Genomic DNA, 23,564 nt, shown 5'->3' on the forward strand with positions numbered 1-23,564 from the left:
ACCGTCTAACACTGTGCATTTTCTGTCTTGCCCCCAGGAGAGGTTGTCTCGCAACCGGTGTGAGAGGGAGAGAACTGGAGGGGACCGCCAGACTTACGGCCCCTCACCACGGCTGAGCTGTGGGCACTGGACCGGATCGGTGGGCCAGGAGAGAGGGCGGTCACCGAGGTAGAGGCCAGCATCGGGTGAGCAGGTGAGACCCACTGAGTTGCGGTTCCCCATGGCACATGTGTCACCCACCCCTCCAAGACCCCCACACACCACCAATCCTCCACACCACCCACACTACTCCCACATCAACAATTACCCTTCCACCCACTTCACGCCACTGCCACACCTGCCTGCACCCCTCCACCACCTCCAACACCCCCCCCCCCCCCCCCCCCGCACTGCCCGCTCCACTTTCACCACCTCCACCACCTCACACATCACTCCCCAAGCTCCACCATCACCCTCCATTCCAACCTGCGGTCCAATCATGCATCCTGTCTTGTATCTTTCAGGATCACTTGGCGATGAGAACAGCAAGGAGAAGGAGGACACAGAAACAATGGGAGGCCTCGACAGGTCCCTACTCAGCGCCTGGAAGGACCCCGTTGTGTAAATGTTCAGGGAGACCACCACCTTGATGGCCACCGGGACCGGGTGTCCTCCCCCATACCGCCGTGTTGCCAGTAGCGCCATGATCTGGCAGATATGGCGCACTGTCCCATGCTCAGCTGGATTGTCCAGCGGCATACCCGATTCAGGAAGGTCCTCAAATGACAGGTGCTGCCGATACACATGGGGCCTCATGTGGCACCACCTTCCCACCTCTTCCTCGGCCTGTTGGGCGGCCAGCTCTCCACCCTAACCGGCTGCCTCCTGTTCCACTAGGGCAAGCTCCACCGATGCAGGGTCCCTCTCAAGCAGCTCCAGCTCGTACAGCTCGTGCATCCCCCAGCGCTGTAGCGACTAGCAGAGAGGCCATCATTCTTGGTTGAATTCTGAAGTGCATTGTCTGCAGGGGGTGAAAGGCCAGGTGCGTACCCCCGTGTCCAACTAGGTTCAACGGGCTATACGGTAGCACCGGTCTGCACTGCAGTCCCTGTCCCCACATGTCCCCTCCCCTCTTCCCCATCCCCACACCACCCCTGGCCATTCCCCCTGACACTCTGCCCACAGCACCCATGTCCCCGTCAGTGACCAGCAATGTGGGAGCCCCTCCCTGCTGCCAGGTGTATGGTTGGTTGGCACTAGCCATGCCAGTGGTATGCTCCGCAGCTCTGTCCGGTGCTCTCCTGCATGGGCTACTGTGGCTGCTGCCCTTGGGTGGGCTGCATGCTGCCCCACTAGTGGGTGACATCTGGTGGGGGTGGGGCAGTTGGTAAGGTGGGGGTGGGAGCTGGTGTGCGGGGGTTAGTGAGTGGGGGCACCCATATTGCCGGTAGCACTCTCCACGACCAGGGCCCACAGTGGACAGTCAGTGGGGTGCTCAGCAAGATGGCTGCCTTGAAGTTCGCAGCAATGGTGATCCATGCTCGGACACCCGATCCCATGGGAGGATCACCCTGACCACACAGCCCATCCCCTAGCCACCACCACGCCACCCCCACGCAGCCCTGCCAGCGGCAGGACTGGCAGCCCACAGTCCCACCTCTGCATGTCCGACCTCCTCACTCTTCCTCAGCAGCCACGGTGTGAAACCACAAGTGAAACTCTCCGTCGGGAATTCCTTCAAGCGGAGGCGGAGCACCACACAGGCTCTGGAGAATACTGGGTTGTGCCCATTAATGACATGCAAACGGTGTTTCCTGTACATGCGCAGTAGAACACAGTGATGCCACTGTCGAAGTACCAGAGCGTGACGATCTGGCGTGCGCCTGACCCTGCCATGATATTGGCTGCATGACCGATTCTCCGCCCAATCGCCTTTCCCAATTTTGGCGAAGTCCAATAGAGAATCCCGCCCAATGTCTCCCTCTCGATGGTTGAATATTTGTTTTGATAAATATTTAGTTTCCGAGAAAAATAACCAACAGGCCTTTTGGTTCTTTCATCGCCTTCTTTTTTAAAAAATAAATTAAGAGTACCCAATTCTTTTCTTTTCCAATGAAGGGGCAATTTAGCGTGGCCAATCCACCCTACACATATTTGGATTGTGGGTAGTGAAACACACACAGACACGGGGAGAATGTGCAAATTCCACACAGTGACCCGTGGTCCAGTTCGAACCCGGGACCTCGGCGCTGTGAGGCAGCAGTACGAACCACTGCACCACCGTGCTGCCCCTTTTCATCATCTTCCTGCAGCAGTACAGCACCAACACCCACAACACTCGCAGCAATTGCCATCTTGAATTACTTGGCATAATTAGGTGTCATCAACACTGGTGTGGTGGTTAACATCGTTTTTATCGAATGCCTCCTGACATTTTGACATCCATTGAAATTTCGTGTGCTTTTCAGACGTTCAGTCAGTGGAGCAACAACGCTGCTAAAATTGGCATGAATTTCCAGCAGAAACCACTCACGCCCAGAGATCTGAGAACTTCTCTCCTCATTGATGGCATTGGAAACTCCCCAATAGCTTTCGTCTTCACTTTCCGTTGGGCAATCTGACCATGTCCAATTGTATGGCCTAAGAATGTGACTTGAATATTTCGCAAATTCACTTTTAGCAAAGTTTACCACCAATCCTGTAGTCAATCCAATAATTCCTTTAAATGTTTCAAATGCTCCTTCTTTGACTGAACACCACCGAATCGTCAATGTCCATGCACAACTGTTTAATCCAGAAATGACCTTGTTGGTTAATCTTTAAAATGCTGCTGGCACATTTTTCATTCCAAACGGCATAAATTTAAACTGATATACACCATTTGGCACCACGAAAGCCGAAACGTCCTTCGCCCTGTCTGATAAAGGTACTTACCAATATCCCTTAAGTAAGTCAAGTTTGGCAAAAACATTTGTTTATCGCACCTTTTCAACACGGTTTTCCAAATAAGGAATGGGATACAAATCTGGCTTTGTTGACTTTTCTGTAGACCACACACAATCGTTGTGTCCTTACTAGTTTTAGTACCATCACAATAGGTGAGGTCCAATTGCTGCAACTCACTTCGATGATATCATTCATAAGCATTCTGTCAATCTCCTTTTATACCTTTACTAACTTTAGTGGATTGGGCCTGTATGGATGTTGTTTAATTGGAATAGCATTTCCTACATTTACATCATGCATAATTACTTTCGTTCTTCCTAATTTATTCCCACATACAGCTCCATGTGGCCGTAATCACTCTTTTAGGCTATTTTGATTTTCCTCTGCAAGGTAACTTAATAATTTATCCTGATTTCTTAATACTTCTTCATTATTCAGTTTAACTTGAGAAACGTCAAATTCAGAATCATCTGCATTTATCTCTTCTCCCTGAGTTACAAAGACTAACACCTCCTCCTTCTTTCCTTCTCTGTCAAAATACTTTTTGAGGATAGTAACATGCATTTTCTGTGAGTTTTTCTTCTATCCGGTGTTCTTACCAAATAATTCACCTCACTCAATTTTCTTTCAATTTGATAATGCCCACTAAACCTTGCTTTTAATGGTTCACCCACCACTGGTAATAGCACTAATACTTTCTCCCCACTAACAAAACTACGAATTTTTGATTTCTTATTCACCTCTTTTTTTATCACATGTTGTGACAATTTTAAATGTTTTCCAGCCAACTCAGCAGCCCTAGTTAATCTCTGCCTAAATTTTGACACATAGTACAACAACAGCGTCTCCGAAAGATGACTTATCAATTTCTCTTTGACCAATTTAAGTGGTCCTCTCACCTCATGACCAAAAAACAATTTGAATGGACTGAATTAAGATGATTCTTTAGGTGCATTCCTAATTGCAAATGGTATAAATTGAATTCATTTATCCCAATCCTCTGGACAATTCTGACTACAGGCCCTCAACATGGTCTTTAAAGTTTAATTTTTTTCTAATGCCCCTTGTGATTTCGGATGATATGTAGTTGAGCTTAATTACTTTAGTCCTAAGCTTTCCATAACTTACTTGAATAACTTTGAAATAAAATTGGATCCCTGATCCGATTTAATTTCTTTTACTGGTCCATATCTGGTAAGAAATATTGTTAACTCCTCTAAAATCCTCTTGGATGTAATGTTTCTTAATGGAATTGACTCCAGAAATCTAGTAAATACATCCATAATGGTCACCAGATACTGAGTCCCCCTTTTCTTTTTCAGCAGGGGTCCCACACAACCAATCAGGACCACAGTAAATGATTCCTCAAATGCTGGAATGGGTAGTAAAGGTGCTGGTTTGATTACTGCTTAAGGTTTCCCGATTACCTAACATCTGTAACATGTACGGAAAAGTTCATCTACATCCTTATATAGTCAAGGCCAATAAAAATGTTTTTGTAATTTTGCTTGAGTTTTCCTTACGCCCAAATGACCCCCTACTGGAACCTCATGTGCTATCCATACATGAGCGGGGAGTCAGTGTCCTGGCAGCAGACAGGAGTCTTCCTGCCAATGCAGGACATAATCTCTGAATGCTGGCCACCACACCCTCCCCAGGCATTGCTGTTTCCCATGCCTTGGTCGATGCCTGCTGGGCTGTCCCCGTTTCATTCCTTTGAGGCTTCCTAGTTGTTAGATACAACAGAGTATCTCGCAAAGCCATTTTAGAGTCAACCGCATTGCTGTGGTCTGGAGTCAAATAAAGGTCAAGCCAGATAAGGGTGGCAGGTTAACTGCCCTAAGATTATTAGTCCTATCTTCCTTCACTCTAAAGGACATTAGTGACCAAATGGGTTTTACAATTGATGTTGCTGTCATTAGATCTTTAATTTCGGATGTTTTTTTTATCCAATTCGAATTCCACCTCCTGCCAGGAGGAGGATCAAACCCAGATCCCTAGAGCACTACCCTGGGTCTCTGGATTTCTAGTCCAGCAATAACACTGTGCCAGCTGTAATTGAATGATGGATGAGCTGCCATTGAGAAAGCAACAGGGAGCTCGCAGGTAATTCAGAATAGGCCCAAGGCTTGAACATATTCCTTTTGTTTCCAGATAACGGGTCCCTGTGTGTGAATGTATGTCACTTTGAGCAAGTATAAATGAGTCACGTCATGAGCTCCAGTAATTATCTTGAGTTGGTTATTAGTGTAGCTATTAGCGTATTTGGGGTTGTTCAGTAAGTGCTGCCCAATCACAAAACCATATCTAACTGTAGATCAATTCTTTTCGGCTTTACGAGATCAGGCTGGTGGCATATGGTCTGTAATCTGCCTATTATAATCGGCCTATCTGCAGTTCGAATTGATCATCTAATCTCTGGGATTTACAGCCAATGTGCCTGGCATCGCACTGAGAGTTTATATCAGGAAGTACCAATCAGGAGTGTTATCTGAGAGTACCTTTAAGAAATGGGTGTTTATAAATGGTTGTGTATTTAAATACCTGTAGTGAGAGTACCTTTAAGAAATGGGTGTTTATTACTGCAGTGATGTCAGAGAGTGGGTGGAACTGGGCTGTCTGTCAGCTTTTTACTTTCCCTTTAGGCTTTTTGCTGCAGGGTGGGTTTGGTTTCATTTTAGTTTTGGAGAAGCTGAAATCATAGCAGGATGTGCATGAATCTCTGCAAGCTTATGAATGGTCATTTGGCGTTTTCAAAGTGGTAACTGCTCACAGTAGTGAATTTGAACATGCTGTGCTTCTGTTCAAACATGTTTTTAAGTCTTATGGATGTTTGGGAATTTATTAAGGATTACTTAGTCTTGTATTCTTTGGGGGTTGTATTTGAATTGATGGTTGCTAAGATGTTCACTGTATGTTTTAAAAAGGTTAACTTGAGTTCATAGAATAAACATTGTTTTGCTTTAAAAAATACTTTGAGATTTCTGCTGTACCACACCTGTGGAGTGGCCGTGTGCTCCCCATACCACAATCTATTAAAAGTTGTGGGTCAGATGAACTCCATGTTCTCTAAACCCTGGCCCATAACAGGAGGTCCATATGAAACCATTTTGGTGGTTTGAGGTATGTGGTTTTTACTCGGAGGTGGAGCAGCTCAGTGGAGAGCTTCTGAAGCCAGGTGGCCCCTGGTTTGAAGTCCCTTCACTACAGGACTTGCTGCATATAAACAAACACAGCCACTGATGCATTAAGCCAGCGTGTATCAGTGCCAGACACGAGAATGAGAAAATGGGGAATATTAGCATGCAAAAACCAGCGCTAAATCTAAAAGTGTTGAATTGTCCAAATGGCACTCTGGCAAGTCCAGAAAACTTAGGAAACATTGAAAGAGAGGATGCCCTGTGATTTTTCAGGAGGTAATTTGGAGACTCAAATGATCCTTTTGTTCTGCATTCTTCTGAAGTGTGTCCAAGTCAAACATGCTCAGTCTATACGTTTACATACACAGAATCTTTGTCAATCTCACAGCTTTCATAAACATTATCTTCCGAATCAGGACTGAGGCCATGCTCAGATTTCATTTCCAGCTCTTTCTCTTCTTTCTTCTGTAAGAGAAACAGAAATAAACAGCGAGACAATCAGATCGATCTGTGTTTTGTGTTAATGATCCAAATCGAAAATTCCACCCGCAACAGAGACAATAATTATTGATAGTGAATAGAATTTAATTATTTATTCTCAACACTGATGGGTTTGATTATTGAGACTGAACAGTGTTTGATTATTGATACTGAATGGTGGTTGATTATTGATACTGAACGAGGTTTGATTATTGATACTGAACGGTGTTTGATTATTGAGACTGAACAGTGATTGATTATTGATACTGAACAGTGTTTGATTATTGATACTGAACAGGGATTAATTATTGATACTGAACAGCGTTTGATTAGTCATACTGAACAGCGTTTTATTATTGATACTGAACAGGGATTAATTATTGATACTGAACGGTGTTTGCTTAATAAAACTGAATGGGGTTTGATTATTGATACTGAACAGTGTTTGATTATTGATACTGAACAGGGATTAATTATTGATACTGAACGGTGTTTGATTAGTGATACTGAACGGCGTTTGATTATTGATACTGAACAGGTATTAATTATTGATACTGAACGGTGTTTACTTATTCATACCGAATGGGGTTTGATTATTGATACTGAATGGGGTTTGATTATTGTTACTGAACAGTGTTTAAATATTGACACTAAACCTTGTTGGATTTAATTATTGATTCTGAAATGTTGGGTTTGATTATTGATATTGGACTGTGTTTCATTATTGATAATGAATGGGAGTTGATCATTGATACTGAACACACAGAACATAGAATATACAGTGCAGAAGGAGGCCATTCGGCCCATCAAGTCTGCACCAACCCACTTAACCCCTCACTTCCACCCGATCCCCATAACTCAATAACCCCTCTGAATCTTTTTGGACACTAAGGGCTATTTAAGCAAGGCCAATCCATCTAATCTGCACGTCTTTGGACTGTGGGAGGAAACCGGAGAACCCGGAGGGAACCCACGCAGACACAGGGAGAATGTGCAGACTCCGCACAGACAGTGTCCCAGTGGGGAATCGAACCTGGGACCCTGGCGCTGTGAAGCCACAGTGCTAGCCACTTGTGCTACCGTGCTGCCCATAATGGGGTTTAATTTTTGATAATTTTTAAGAATCATTGTTACCAGAATCACAGTAACCTCACTGCAGTGTTAATTTAAGCCTACTTGTGACAAAAAAATGATTATTATTATATTTTTATTATCGTTATGTTACTTACCCAGGACTTGTCCGACTTATCGTCTGAGGAGCAACTGCGGATGGGCTCTGTTTGGGCCGAATGATCTCTTCCTGTGCTGCACAATCTGTGTTATTAATTAGAAAGGGTTTAAATGACTTCCGGTGGCGGCGATGTTCGAGTGAGCCGCACATTCGGCGGGCTCTCACACCGGCGGGGCTTAGCAGCTGATTCCCCGCGATAGCGGGACCACGGGGGCGGCAAAAAGGCTGCCGTGAAAGAAGAGGAGAGCGGGTTGCAGCAGATGGAATCGTGGGAGGCCAGCAGGTAGAGGAAGAAAGAGAGAGACAGAGGCAAGGAGGAAACTGACCTGAAGGGTAAGATGGCGGACCCACGGACCTTCCTTCCTCCAGGACAAGGAAATAAAGTTTGGAGTTGCTGAGGAGGGACAGCTTGGACCCACTTCAGATGCCCAGGAGGTAAAATTTAAGGAGCTGGGCGAAGGAAGGCGGCAGCGAAGGTGCAGAGGAGCGGGCTGCGGCACATGGAACAGCGGGATTCCAGAAGGCAGAAGAAGAAGGAAAAAAAGGGACAGAGACAAGGACCTGAAGAAAATTACCTGGGACCTAAGATGGCGGACACACGGACCCCGGACTCAGCAATCCAGCAGGCGCTGGATAACATGCTCCAGGTAATGAAGTCCAGTTTTGAAGCGCTGAAGCGGGACAGCTTGGACCCAATCCAGAAAGCGGTGGATCAGCTGAACCAGAGGCTGGATGCGCAGGATGTTAAAGTTAAGGAGCTGGGAGAGGCGGTGGAGGAGCAGGCGGATGCGCAAACGGTTGCAGCGCTAGAAGTTGACGGCATGAAAGAGCGGCAGAGAAGACTGCTGGACAGAGTGGAGGAGCTGGAGAATAGAGTCCGCAGGAACAATCTGAGGATGGTCGGCCTCCCGGAGGGGGCTGAGGGAGCTGATGCTGCAGCGTTTGTAGCAGACCTGCTGAAGCAGCTGATGGGGCCCGAAGCCTTTCCGCGACCGCTGGAGCTGGAGGGGGCACACAGAGTGCAGGCAAGGCAGGGGCGGCCGGGCGGACCCCCCCCCCCCGCCCGATGGTAAATAGGTTCCACAGGTTCGTGGACAAGGAGCGGGTGCTGTAGTTGGCAAAGAGAGCCAGGAGCAGCACGTGGAACAACAGTGTTCTCCGCATTTATCAGGACCTAAGCCAGGAGGTGGCTTGGCGGCGAGCAGCCTTTAAGAATGTCAAGGAGGTGCTGTTCAAGAAGCACGTGAAGTTTGGTCTGCTGTTCCCAGCTCGGCTATGGGTCACGCACCAGGGTCAACACCACTACTTCTCCGAGCCCGAAGAAGCGATGGATTTTGTGAGGGACCTGGGGCTGATCCCGAAAGGAGGTCCCAAGGACGCGAGTTAGGGCCCGAGGATTTCTGTGGGAAGGAACGCCGAATGTGCCTGGACTGCTGCTCAACGGTTTGATGGGCCAAAGGGGCCAAGCGGAACATTTGAGACTCTTTCCTTTGTTCATAGACATTTATGTGCTTTTTCTCTTTTTTCTGTGGTTTTTTTTTTCCTGTTTGGGCTTTTTGTGCAGCTCGCGAAAGACACTGGAGCCGGCTTGCCCCAGTGGGTGGGGAGGAGGACGGGGAAACAATGGGAATGAGACAGGAAGGCGCCGGAGTGTTGAGTCACCGGGCTAGCAGATTGGCTAGTCAAGGGAGTCAGATGGGGGGGGAAGTTACAGCCAGTAGATGGCAGGGGTGGGGGTATCGGGGGATGGGGTTAGGGGAGGGGGGGGGTTGTTCTGCTGACGGGAGAGGGACTTGAAATAGGCACTGGAAAGGAGGTCGAGGGTGGAGGCAGCCAAAGGGCGGGCCAGGAATGGCGCGACGCACGGGCCAGGGGCCGGCCCGAGAAAGGCTATGGCTGACCGGCGGGGTGGGGGGGGTGGGATGTGCCCCCCAACCAGGCTGATCACCTGGAACGTCAAGGAATTGAATGGGCCGGTTAAGAGGGCGCGGGTGTTCGCGCACTTGCGGGCCCTGAGGGCGGAAGTAATTATGTTGCAGGAGACACATCTGAAAGTGTCAGACCAGACCAGGCTAAGAAAGGGCTGGATTAGCCAGGTCTTCCACTCGGACTTGGACTCGAAGTCCAGAGGGGTGGCAATCATGATCAACAAGCGCGTGCAATTTGAGGCAGAGGGCATATCCGCAGGCAGTGGGGGGCAGATACCTGATGGTACGGGGCAGACTGGAGGGGAGAAGAGTGGTGCTGGTGAATATATATGCCCCGAACTGGGATGACGTGGACTTCATTAAAAGAGTGCTGGGGAAGATCCTGGACTTGGATTCTCGCAGGCTAATAATGGGAGGGGACTTTAACATGGTCCTTGACCCGACTTTGGATCGGTCGTGTCCCAGAACGGGTAGACTCTCAGCAATGGCAAGGGAGCTGAAAGGGTTTATGGAGCAAATGGGGGCAGTGGACCCCTGGAGAGATAGACAGCCAACAGGAAGGGGCTACTCGTTTTACTCGCACGTCCATAAAGTATATTCCAGGATAGATTTCTTTGTACTAAGCAGGGACTGTATGGGGGAGGTAAAGAACATGGAATACTCAGCAATTACCATTTCAGACCATGCCCCGCATTGGATGGACCTGCAGTTCGGGGGAGCGAGCTATCAACGCCCGCAATGGAGGCTAGATGTGGGACTGCTGTCGGAGGAGGGGATCTGCGAGAGGCTTCGGAAATGTGTAAAAAATTACCTGCAGGTGAATGACACGGGGGAGGTCTCATCGGCGACCTTGTGGGAGGCGCTAAAGGCAGTAGTGTGGGGGGAGCTGATTTCAATTGGGGCCCACAGAGCCAAGGCAGACCGGGCAGAGATGGATAGATTGGTCAGGGAAATGGGTCGGATAGATGAAGAGCACGCGGAGTCCCCGGGGGAAGTTTTACTCAGGGAGAGGCAGAGACTACAGGCGGAACTGGGGGCACTATCCACGAGCAGGGCCGTGGAACAGCTTAGGAAGGCGAGGGGAGTGGTGTACGAGCATGGGGAAAAGGCTAGCAGACTGTTAGCGCAGCAACTCAGGAGGAGGGAGGCGGCCAGGGAAATAGGTAGAGTGAGGGACGAGGGGGGGCGCAAAGTGGAGGACCAGGCAGAATTGAATAGGGTATTCCGGGACTTCTATCGTAAGCTGTATACTTCAGGGCCGCCGGAAGAACCGGAGGGGATGAAAAGGTTTCTGGACGGGTTAACATTCCCAACAGTTGGTGGGGGGCGAGTGGAAGAGCTGGGGGCCCCGATTAGAGTAGAGGAGGTATTGGGGGGCCTTAAGGCTATGCAGTCGGGGAAGTCCCCGGGGCCGGATGGATACCCAGTAGAGTTTTATAGGAAGTTCTCTGAGCTGGTGGGCCCGGTCTTGGCGAGGGTTTTCAATAAGGCAAGGGACAGAGGGACCCTGCCGCCGACAATGTCACAAGCCACCATATCTCTGATATTGAAGCGGGGTAAAGACCCGGAGGTGTGCGGGTCCTACAGGCCAATCTCCCTGATTAATGTAGACGCCAAGCTCCTGGCAAAGGTACTGGCGGGTAGAATGGAGGACTGTGTACCGGAGGTGATTGGGGAGGATCAAACGGGGTTCGTGAAAGGTAGGCAGCTGGCGGCCAATCTGAGGAGATTGCTCAATGTGATAATGATGCCCCCGGCAGGTAGAGAGGTGGAGGTAGTGGTGGTAATGGACGCCGAGAAGGCCTTTGACCGGGTGGAGGGGGACTATCTATGGGAGGTGCTCGGACGGTTTGGGTTCGGGGAGGGATTGGTGGATTGGATCAAATTATTATATCAGGCCCCGAGGGCCAGCATCAGGACCAACAGAGAAGTGTCGGAGTACTTTAGGTTGTACCGAGGGACCAGACAGGGCTGCCCGCTCTCCCCGCTGCTGTTTGCGCTGGCCATAGAGCCGCTGGCGATTGCGCTGAGAGCCGCAGAGGGTTGGAAGGGGATGGTGAGGGGCGAGGTTGAACACAGGGTTTCTCTTTATGCAGACGACCTGCTCCTGTACATGTCGGACCCAGTGGCCGGGATGGGAACTATACTGGGAATGCTGAGGAAGTTCGGCCAGTTCTCAGGATACAAATTAAATACGGTCAAGAGTAAAATGTTTGTGGCCCAGGCAAGGGGCCAGGAGAACAGATTGAGAGGGCTACCGTTTAGGCTGGTTGAGGAAAATTTCCGGTATTTGGGAATCCAGATGGCACGAGACTGGGGCAGGCTGCATAAGTTAAATTTGGCCAGGGTGGTGGAGCAAATGAAGGGAGAGTTTCGGAGATGGGATGCATTCCCGCTGTCGCTGGCAGGGAGGGTGCAGACTGTAAAGATGACAATCCTCCCTCGATTTTTGTTTATTTTTCAGTGCCTCCCGATCTTTATCCCACAGTCCTTCTTCAAAAGAGTTAACGGGCTGTTCATGAGCTTTGTCTGGGCGGGAAAATCCCCGCGGGTGAAGAAGGCGATGTTGGAGAGGAACCGCAGTGAGGGAGGGCTGGCTTTGCCGAGTCTGGTCAATTATTACTGGGCGGCCAACATCGCTATGATAAGGAAATGGATGGTGGGTACGGGGTCTATTTGGGAGCGGGTGGAGGCGGCTTCGTGCAGGGGCTCCAGCTTGGAAGCCCTGGTCACGGCTCCTCTACCGCTGCCGCCGGCCAAGTACACCACCAGCCCGGTAGTGGTGGCGACCCTGCGGATATGGGGCCAGTGGAGGAGGCATGTGGGGGAGATGGGGGCATCTGTCTGGGCGCCAATCTGCGACAACCATCGGTTTGCCCCCGGGAGTATGGATGGGGGTTCCGAGTATGGCGGCGAGCAGGGGCGGGATGGGTGGGTGATATGTTCCTGGAAGGGAGCTTCACGAGTTTGAGGAGCTTGGAGGAGAAATTTGGGTTGGTAAGGGGAAATGATTTTAGATACCTACAGTTGCGGGACTTTGTTCGTAGACAGGTCCCATCTTTCCCGCGCCTCACGCCAATGGGGATCCTCGACAGAATAGTCTCTAGGAGGGAAGAAGGGGAGGGCAGAGTCTCGGGTATATATAAGGTGCTCATAAGGGAGGAAGGGTCCCAGACAGAGGAACTGAAACTTAAATGGGAGGAGGAGCTAGGCGGGGAAACGGAGGATGGGCTGTGGGCAGAGGCCCTGAGTAGGGTAAATTCGACCGCGACATGTGCTAGGCTCGGGCTGATCCAATTTAAGGTCGTTCACCGGGCCCATATGACGGTGGCTCGGATGAGCAAATTTTTCGGGATAGAGGACAAATACGCTAGGTGCGCGGGAGGACCAGCGAACCATGTTCACATGTTTTGGGCATGCCCTAAGCTGAGGGGGTACTGGGAGGGATTTGCGGGGGTCATGTCCCAGGTGCTAAAAACAAGGGTGGTGATGAGTCCAGGGGTGGCAATTTTTGGGGTTTCGGAAGACCCGGGCATCCAGGGGGAGAAAGAGGCCGATGTGTTCACCTTTGCTTCCCTGATAGCCCGGCGACGAATATTATTGGCATGGAGGGACTCAAAGCCCCCGAAGACTGAGTGGTGGCTTGCGGACATGTCGAGTTTCCTGGGGATGGAAAAAATTAAGTTCGCCTTGAGGGGATCTGTGCAGGGGTTCACCCGGAGGTGGCAACCATTTATTGACTTCTTTGCGGGAGAGTGAGCGTCAGCAGGGGGGTGGGGGGGGAGGGGGGGGGTAGAGTAGAGTAGGAGGGAAAATATGGCGGGTAGTACCGGTGGGAGGGGAGCGGGCTTGTGCAATAAGTTACGATGGAAGTATTGAAAGTACGTGGATGTTTGCACATTTTTGCCTTTTTTGCTTTCTTTCTGATGATGTCTGTAACTGTTTATAAAGCCAAAAACTACCTCAATAAAATTGTTTATTAAAAAAAAAGAAAGGGTTTAAATGCCACTAAGTCAAATCAGGTATTAGGGAACAAGTGGGGAAACACCACTTGTTTCAATCATAGGTTTTGTCTATTTTTAAAGGCACACTGTTAACCCTTTGTACTGGTGCGGGTCCAGATTCCATTGCAAAGCTGGGCAATCGCTGACTGAGTTTCTGTCCAATCTCGCTCCAGTGGCTGAAGTGAACCCTCTGAAGCAGCAGATGTTCTCAGAAACCATTGAAAGTGTCAGAAATTGGAGATTGTGCAAGAAGGGGTGGAAGAGAATGGATGAGGAGGAGAGCAGAGGGGAAGAAAGGAAGCTGAATACATATAATCAAAGAACAACAAAGGTACAATTTCCCAGACTCTGAGAAGCCAGAAGGGGGCAGTTACCATCTATCAGTCTCATAAAGCGGGCCGGCCAGTTTATACCCACCACGGCCGAAGGCCAAGCTTACAGCAAACATTCTTCGAAATCTTAGCGTCAAGATAGTAGACAAAACCTTTGTAACAGCAATATTAAAATATCTTCACTGGACTAGGGAAAAGACAGTTCCTGATTCGACTCCATTCTGTATCGTGTGGTAATTATAGCAGGTTATTCAATTTGGATGTTGTTTGGAGAATAGGGGAAGTCTTGCAGAGTACCGGTATGGTAGATAAATTTTGTAACAAGGGGTACATTCTAAAGAAACTGTCTGTGTTTAATAATTCATACATCTTAATAAATAGTCTTAATAATTGTTATGCGATGACTGGGCTGATTATTCTCACTGGAATTTCACTTGTCTCCTCACACCAAACCAAACAAAAACTATACACCCCCTCGAACCAGTGTTCCAAGTTGGGATACCCTTGCAGATAACATCAGCGTGTTTCGTGACAGCTTTCTCAACTTGCTTTGTCCTTTGGTAGGATCCATGTTGGCATTCAGACAATGGGTGGAGTTTAATATTTTTTTATTGTACAGCGCGTCAGCGGACGGGATAGGCGGTGTTAAAGCCACCAGCACCGATGGCGAGGGATGTTGAAAAGAAAATGGCACAGGGCAGGCCCCACGATGACACTCCGGCCCTGCCAATAATGTATTTTTTTAAACACCAGGACGCCTTTCTTTACTGGCCAACTCGGTACACAAACGTTGGAATGGAAACACCACTCATGCAAGGCCCTAACCATGAAGCTAACTCCAAACCCCTCCAACTCTCTTACACCTGGCTCGGTCTTGACACTGTGCTCCGCTGAGTGATACAATCACCTAAGCGACACTGCCCGTCAGGTGCACGCCGTGAGTGATCAGTCATAATTCCTGCCGGTGTGGATGAACTACATAATGCGGGGGGGGGGGGGGGGGGAAGAGTGATGATCAAAGTAGAAATTTGATAATGACATGCAAATAATGGGGTCCCGGCATTGACGTCGGAAGCTCTGTCACGGGGTGGGGTGTGGGGGTGGGTGAGCGGAGGTTAGCAGGGGCAATTGCAGCCAACCTCCACCCGCCCTTCCAACTTCCCGCCAACATAAAACACGACCTGGGCCTCTCACAAGATTTTCAGCCCAAACCAGCCCCAGAAGAACGGGAGCGGAAGATCACAGTTATAACTATGTGTCCATGTTTTACTGCACGGTACGTTTAAAGCATGTTATCTGGCTCTTGATCTCGACCTCTGAAAGATTGGCTCCAGACCTGACCTAATTCATGCACGAGGATTTGGGGTGTGTCTCGAGTCTCCCGGAAGCAACACTTGCATTTATATTGCACCGTTCACAATCTCAGTCCCAAGGCACCTTACAATCCACGTCGATACTCCTAGTGTCAGGACTGAGGGCGGACTGCTACGTTGGACAAGGCACTAACCCAGGCCCCGTCTGCCCTCCCAGGTGGATGAGAACGTTCCCGTGGACACTGTTAGGAGGAGAGCGAGGGGAATTCGCCCCAGTGTTCTGGGACCAATCTATATCCCTCAGAACCCCAACCCAACCATGGACAGGTAATCTGTTGGTGTTTGTGGGAGCTCACTGTGCTCAGACTGGCTTCCCCATTTCCTACATTATAGCTCTTAAAAAGTATTTAATTCCCTGTAAATTGTGTAGGGATTCAGTGAGCTTGTGAAAATGCAATTTCTCTTGTGGAGGGGAGAAGGTTGAGCTGAGGATCATAGAATCATAGAATTTATAGTGCAGAAGGAGGCCATTCGGCTCATTGAGTCTGCACCAGCCCTTACAAAGAGCTCCCTACTCAAGCCACGTATCTATGCTATCCCCGCAACCCAGGATGGTGAAGAGTAGCAAATTAAACCCTCGTGCTTACTTTTTCACACACTTGAATATGAAAAATCCACTTAGTCCAACACCCAAAGTGATTCCAGCTCCAAGCAATCCTGCTTTCCAATCATTGGAACCTCGACCTGTAAAAACAGCCAATGAATGACACAATCTGATCGATAGTAAGGTCTAATTGTACAACTTTAAGGCTAAGGAGCATTTGGTATAACAGAGGTGGCCAAGAAACCCCATGGGTGTGTGTATGTAGATGTAGATGTAGATCTCTGACCATGTGTGTATTTTTTATTTCTTTCACAGGGTGTGGGTGTTGCTGGCTCGGCCAGCCTTCATTGCCAATCACTTATTGCCCTTGAGAAGGTGATGTTGAGCCGCCTTCTTGAAACGCTGCAGTCCAGGTGATGTAGGTACACAAAGCACTGTTCGGAACAGTTTCAGGACTTTGACCCAGTGACAGTGAAGGAACAGCAGTGATGTGTTGCATGTGCTTGTGTGTATACGTCTGTGTGTGAGCACGTGCATCTGAGAGCGTGTGTCTGTGTATGAGTGTGTCTGTGTGTGTGTGGCTGTGTGTGAGTGTGTGTGTGTGTCTGTTTGAGAGTGTGTGTGTGAGTGTGCATGTCTGTGCGGGGGTGAAAGTATGTGTGTGTGAGAGAATGTGCATGTGTGCATTTTCTATCTGTGTGCATATTTCACCAACTGTGTGCACCAGTGTGTATGTGTGTGTTTGTTTGTGAGTGTGTGTATCTTCTATCTGTGTGTGTGCATATTTCACCATCTGCATGCACTAGCAAGTGTGTGTGTGATGCACGATCAATTGCATGAAAGACTCAGATTGGTACAACTGTAGCTTTATTGCAGTCAGATGCATGGCCTCCTGCTGCAGCTGGCGAAATGGCTGATCAGAAGGAGGACACGGATATTTATACGGCTCCTTATGGGTGGAGCTAGCCAGCAGGGGCTACCGGCGAACCTGTAGTGCAGGTGCTACCTAACATCCCCTAATACAGGTGTACACAGTGGTTCACCACAGTGTGTGTGATTTTGCGTATGTTTCTGTGTATTTGTGTGTGGACATATACTTGCCAAGGAACTCCTCTATCACACATAACTGTTTATTAAAATCACCAAAAAGGTTACCGCAAAGTGTTTTTGCAAATCTCACTTCCTAGGACATCAAAATCCGCCCGTTATATAGACAGTTATTGAAGTCTGTATACACTCACGTTCCACAGTGATGGTTATGGACCCCTCCACTGCTCCATGTTCATTCTCTGCCACACAGTCATAGTCTCCAGTGTCCCTGGATGTAACATGAGGAATCGCCAACCACAGCTCATTGTTGGAACTTGTTCTGTTCTTTGGGACATTAAGATGTCTCCACGTCAGGTTAGAAGCTGGGAAGCTCTCGACAGAGCAGATTATCACTGTAGAATTCCCCTCAATTATATTGATCGATGAAGCATCAATAATATCAAGAGAAGTAATTGAGAGATTCTGTGGTGGATCTAAAAACAAATAAAGATCAGTGAACTTACATTGGCAGTGAAACACTTGCAGAGACCCTGAGAATGTGAATCAAAGATCATACAATTTACAGTGCAGAATGAAGCCATTCAACCCATCGGGCCTGCATCGGCCATTGGAAAGGGGACCCTATGAAAGGTGTGATATTAATGTAGGTTTCTTAACCGTAAAGCAAGTACTCCAGTGATGGAACCATCAATTCTACGGACACGTACTTGTAGGATTAGAATAGCGGTTTTAATATACTTGCAACAGAGCCAGCCTGTTAGCCGTTGAACTTTTGGTGAACTGGCAAGCTGACTCTGTGGCACGGATCTTTATACAGCAGCTCCAGAAGGAGGAGTTCTGGGCGGAGCCAAGTAGGAAGCCCAGTACAAACTCTCAAGTACTCCCAGAGCTACTCCCCCTGGTGGTCAGGTAGTGCAACTGCACTTACAATATTGATACATGTATATACTTGGAACAGAGTGACATTGGTAACTATAATACCGTGTGAATCTCATTCACCACATCCAGACAGACTGTTCAGGACTGAGGGAGTGCTGCACTGTCAGAGGGTCAGTACTGAGGGAGTGTTAACCTGTCAGAGGATCAGTACTGAGGGAGAGCTGCACTGTCAGAGGGTCAGTACTGAGGGAGTGTTGCACTGTCAGAGTCAGCACTGACGGAGTGCTGCACTGTCAGAGGGTCAGTGCAGAAGGAGTGCTACACTGTCAGATGGTCAGGACTGAGGAAGTGCTGCACTGTCAGAGGGTCAGTGCAGAGGGAGTGCTACACTGTAAGAGTGTCAGTACTGAGGGAGTGCTGCACTGTCAGTGGGTCAGTAATGTGGGAGTGCAGCTTTGTCAGAGGGTCAGTACTGAGGAAGAGCTGCACTGTCCGATGGTCAGTACTGAGGGAGTGGGCGGCATGTGGCACAGTGCTTAGCACTGGGACTGCAACGCTGAGGACCTGGGTACGAATCCCGGCTCTGGGTCACAGTTCGTGTGGAGTTTGCACATTCTCCCCAAGTCTGTGTGGGTTTCACCCCCACAACCCAAAAGATGTGCAGGTTAGGTGGATTAGCCATGCTTAATTGCTCCATAATTGAAAACAAATAATTGGGTACTCTACTACTGATTAGGTGCTGCGCTGTCAGAGGGTCAGTACTGAGGAACTGCTGCACTGTCAGAGGGTCAATACTGAGGGAGTGCTGCACTGTCAGAGGGTCAGTACTGAGGAACTGCTGCACTGTCAGAGGGTCAGTACTGAGGGAATGCTGCACTGTCAGAGGGTCAGTACTGAGGGAGTGCTGCACTGTCAGAGGGTCAGTACTGAGGGAGTGCTGCACTGTCAGAGGGTCCGAAATGAAGGGGTGCTTTCCTTATGGAGGGTCAGTACTGAGGGAGTGCTGCACTGTCAGAGGGTCAGTACTGAGGGAGTGCTGCACTGTCAGAGGGTCAGTACTGAGGGAGTTCAGCACTTTCAGTCGGTCAGTACTGAGGGAGTGCTGCACTGTCAGTGGGTCAGTATGAAGAGAGTGCTGCACTGTCAGAGGGTCAGTACGGAGGGAGTGCTGCACTGTCAGTGGGTCAATTCTGGGGGTGCGCTTTTCTGTCAGAGGGTCTGTACTGTGGGAGTGCAGCACGGTCAGTGGGTCAGTACTGAGGGAGTGCTGCACTGTCAGACAGACAGTACTGAGGGAGTGCTGCACTGTCAGAGGGTCAGTACTGAAGAAGTGCTGCAAGTCGGAGGGTCAGTACTGCAGGAATACAGCACTGTCAGAGGGTCAGTACTGAGTGAATGCAGCACTGTCAGTGGGTCCGCAATGAAGGGGTGCTGCACTTTTGGAGGGTCAGAACTGAGAGATTGTTGCACTGTCAGAGGATCGGTGCTGAGGGAGTGCTGCAGTGTCAGAGGGTCAGTACTGAGGGAGTGCTTACCTGTCAGAGGGTCAGGACTGAGGGAGAGCTGCATTGTCAGAGGGTCAGGACTGGGGGAGAGCTGCACTGTCAGTGGGTCAGTACTGGGGGAGAGATGCACTGTCAGTGGGTCAGTACTGAGGGAGTGCTGCACTGTCAGATGGTCTGTGCTGAGGGAGTGCTGCACTGTCAGTGTGTAAGTACTGAGGGAGTCCTGCACTTTCAGTGGGTCAGTTCTGGGGGAGCGCAGCACTGCCAGAGGGTCAGTAATGAGGGAGTGCTGCACAATCAGATGGTCTGTGCTGAGGGAGTGCAGCACTGTCAGAGGGTCAGTACGAAGAGAGTGCTGCACTGTCAGAGGGTCAGTACGGAGGGAGTGCTGCACTGTCAGTGGGTCAATTCTGGGGGTGCGCTTCTCTGTCAGTGGGTCTGTACTGTGGGAGTGCAGCACGGTCAGTGGGTCAGTACTGGGGGAGCGCTGCACTGTCAGAGAGTCAGTACTGAGTGAGTGCTGTACTGTCAGACAGACAGTATTGAGGGAGTGCTGCACTGTCAGAGGGTCTGTGTTGAGGGAGTGCTGCACTGTCAGAGGGTCAGTACTGAGGGAGTGCTTCACTCTCAATAGGTCACTACTGGGGTAGCGCTGCACTGTCAGAGGGTCTGTGCTGAGGGAGGGCAGCACTGTCAGAGGGTCAGTACTGAGGGAGTGCTGTCCTGTCAGACAGACAGTACTGAGGGAGTGCTGCACTGTCAGAGGGTCAGTACTGAAGAAGTGCTGCAAGTAGGACGGTCAGTGCTGCGGGAATGCAGCACTGTCAGTGGGTCCGAAATGAAGGGGTGCTGCACTTTTGAAGGGTCAGAACTGAGAGATTGTTGCACTGTCAGAGTGTTAGTACTGAGGGAGTGTTGCACTGTCAGAGGGTCAGTGCTGAGGGAGGGCAGCACTGTCAGAGGGTCAGTACGAAGAGAGTGCTGCACTGTCAGAGGATCAGTACTGAGGGAGAACTGCACTGTCAGAGGATCAGTACTGAGGGAGTGCTGCACTGTCAGTCTGTCAGTTCTGGGGAGTGCTGCACTGTCAGAGGGTCAGTACTGAGGGAGTGCAGCACTGTCAGTGGGTCACTACTGGGGGAGCGCTGCACTGTCAGATGGTCAGTACAGAGGGAGTGCTGTTCAGTCAGAGGGTCAGTACTGAGGGAGTGCTGCACTGTCAGAGGGTCAGTACTGAGGGTGTGCTGCACTGTCAGATGGTCAGTACTGAGGGAGTGCTGCACTGTCAGAGTGTAAGTACTGAGGGAGTGCTGCACTGTCAGAGGGTCAGTACTGAGAGTGTGCTGCACAGTCGGAATGTCAGTACTGAGGGAGTGCCGCACTGTCAGAGGGTCAGTACTGAGGGAGCGCTGCACTGTCAGAGGGTCAGTATGAAGAGAGTGCTGCACTGTCAGATGGTCAGTGCTGAGGGAGTGCAGCATTGTCAGAGGGTCAGTACTAAGGGAGCACTGAACTGTCAGACGGTCTGTAGTGAGGGAGACCTGCACCCAGAGGTGTTTTTTGTGCATGAATTTTTAAGCCTCGTCACCCAATAAGATGTAAGTGACCCCATAATATTATTAATTGTGGAGATCTCTCTGGCCAATTTTTGTCAATCAAAAGGAAATGTTCTGGTTGTATACATATTGTTGCTTGTGGGATCTTGCTGTGCATAAGAATGAAAGATGTCTATACTTACATTGCACAGTTAATACGAGGGTGCGCTCCGATGAAACAGATGGATATCTCAGTCTACAGGTGAGATTTTGTCCGTGGTGTCTGAGTGATGGGGTCAGGCTGAGAACAGAAGTATAGGTCAGAGTGACGCCATGCTGAGTTACTGTGTTTGAGGCTGATCCAGGTACGTCAGTGGCAGTGTCCCAGGTTAAGGCAGGTGCTGTTCCGTTGCACGTTGTGTTGAAGATGCAGCTTATGTCTACAGGCTTTCCTGCAATAATATCAGCCGGGAATATCCTGGGTTTATCTGTGAAGTCTAACACACACAGGATCATATTTGTTAATATATGTAAAGTGAAGCATAAGTTAAAATAGAAATGACAGTCCCACAAGAGAAAGCCTTTTTACAAGGATGATATCGAATAGAAAGATTACAATGATCATTGAAGAATTTCCTATTTTTAGACTTGATGAAGCTCTGTCACTCAGCTGAATTAACTTTCACTCAGTGACCTTTGATTTGACCACACTGGGTGAGGGCGGATAAACAGCTCACAGCTCGGGGAGAACAGGTTCATCACTTTGTCCAAAATCTTCCAAAGTTAAATTAAATCCTGTTCCCGGCCGGGCAGGAACAATTTGAAACTATCTTGGAAACAGGTGATCAGGTTATTCTTCACATTGCTGTATGTGGCAGCTTCCTCTCCATAAGTTAACCGCTGTGACTTCTACTTTGCACTGTGACTGCACTTTAAGAATAACTTCACTGGCTTTCATGCTCTTCGGGCGATCTGAGATAGTGAAAGGGTTTGGGATCTTTCTGCGCACAAAATGGCTGTTGTGTTTCCCACATTACAGCAGTGACTACAGTTCAAGAATTATTTAACTCTGTGAATCGATTTGGCATGTCTTGAGGTGGTGAAAGGCGCTACAGGAGTGTGCGTTTTTCAGCAATATGTAAGGTTTTTAAACAGGATTGAAGAGATTGATGGGAGTGGATAACCTGATAACAGTGATGGGCATAGTGTCATGTGAGAGAACCTTTAAGAAATGGATATTTAAGCAATGTACCTTTAAGAAATGGAGCAGCTCATATTACTGAAGTGATGGCAGAGTGTGGGTGGAGCTGGGTTTTTAGCTCAGCCATTTTGCAGTGTTTTGGTTTTTCAGTTTGAGAGAGCAGCTGAAAAGTGCCTGGCTGGTTTGCTGTGAGCTGTTTCAAAGGAGAAAGCCAGTTTCTGTGCCTGTGTGTGTGTGTGTCTGTGTTTGCAGTGAGCTGGATCTGTGGTGATCTCTGCCAGAAAAGACTATCTCTGAATCATTTGGGTGATTTAAACTCATAATAGTAATGTCTTTAACCTGATGTGTTTCTGTTTAAACGTGTTAAGTTTTTTGGAGGTTTGAAGGAACATTTTGAGGGATTATTTAGTGTTGTATTATTTTCGGGGTTATCTTTGAAGTAAGGGGTGTTAAGTGATCCAATGTTTATTTAAAAGGTTAGGTTGAATTCATGCAATAAACATTGTTTTGTGTTTAAAAACCCACATGTCCATAATTGTAATACCACACCTGGAGACCAAGCCGTGTGCTTCAAAAGCACAATACATTAAAGGGAGAGGTTGGTTGAACTCCATGATACATTTTGGGGTTCTGAAATGCCGCTCCCATAACAACAGTCAATACATTTAATCATTGATATTAAAGTGAGTATTAGAGGTTGCTTTAGGGCTGAACTGGAAACTATCACCAGGTTATTGATAATCAGACACTGTGTTACAATACAAATGCACGTTATGTTGAAGGTGCAGCTTATGTCCACACGTTTTCCTGCAATAATTTCAGCAGGGAATATCCTGGGTTTATCTGTGACGTCTTTTGTGTTAATGTGTAAACGTCACAGTTTGTGTTTTCCCATTGAGTATATGATGTGAATTGTTGAGTAATTAGAACACAGCACTTACCAGAAACGTGAAGCCAGGTTTCAGGAATGTAGCTATATTTATCCTGGTTGTTAAATTCTATTCTGAAGAAATAAGGTCCCGCATCTTCCCGTGTGAAGCTGTTTATTATCAGGGAACAGTCTCCGTCTTTCAGGTCTCCAGACAGCCAGGTCCGATGGCGGAATCTTGGTAACTGGTGGTTGTAATCCTCGGAGTGAAAGGCTACAGACGATTTGCCCAATTTCTCGTTATTATACCAGATTCCGAGTCGGGGTTGGTTTGCCAAATGTGATGGATAACTGTAGTGACATGGAATCTGTGCACACAAACCTTCCTGCGCTGTCACCTCTTCTGGAGTATGGCCTTTCCACTCTTGTGACAGTCCGACTGGGAGACAAATATCAATAGGGCACAGTCAATACATTTAATCATTGATATTAACGTGAGTCTTAGAGGTTGCTTTAGGACTGAACTAGAAGCTTTCACCAGGCCCTCAATGTCAACAGAATCTATTTCA

At 48.7% G+C, this 23,564-nt stretch overlaps 1 protein-coding gene across 2 annotated transcripts in view; it reads right to left on the minus strand.

Annotated features, from left to right (window-relative positions):
- Positions 1-6,007: 6,007 nt before the first annotated feature.
- Positions 6,008-23,564, minus strand: part of LOC119974717 (sialic acid-binding Ig-like lectin 10) — a 38,394-nt gene continuing 20,837 nt past the window's right edge. The window contains exons 2-7 of one of the 2 annotated variants that reach the window (XM_038813867.1): positions 23,069-23,434; positions 21,130-21,423; positions 17,199-17,480; positions 16,001-16,097; positions 7,775-7,859; positions 6,008-6,530 (exon numbers count right to left, since the gene is read on the minus strand). In XM_038813867.1, the coding sequence (XP_038669795.1) occupies positions 6,414-6,530; positions 7,775-7,859; positions 16,001-16,097; positions 17,199-17,480; positions 21,130-21,423; positions 23,069-23,434 (1,241 nt within the window). In that variant the 3' untranslated portion in view covers positions 6,008-6,413. The remainder of the gene's footprint in view (positions 6,531-7,774; positions 7,860-16,000; positions 16,098-17,198; positions 17,481-21,129; positions 21,424-23,068; positions 23,435-23,564) is intronic. The other variant, XM_038813868.1, reaches the window with a different exon arrangement.

Source organism: Scyliorhinus canicula, chromosome 12 (genome assembly GCF_902713615.1).
Source record: "Scyliorhinus canicula chromosome 12, sScyCan1.1, whole genome shotgun sequence".
Taxonomy (NCBI): Eukaryota; Metazoa; Chordata; class Chondrichthyes; order Carcharhiniformes; family Scyliorhinidae; genus Scyliorhinus; species Scyliorhinus canicula.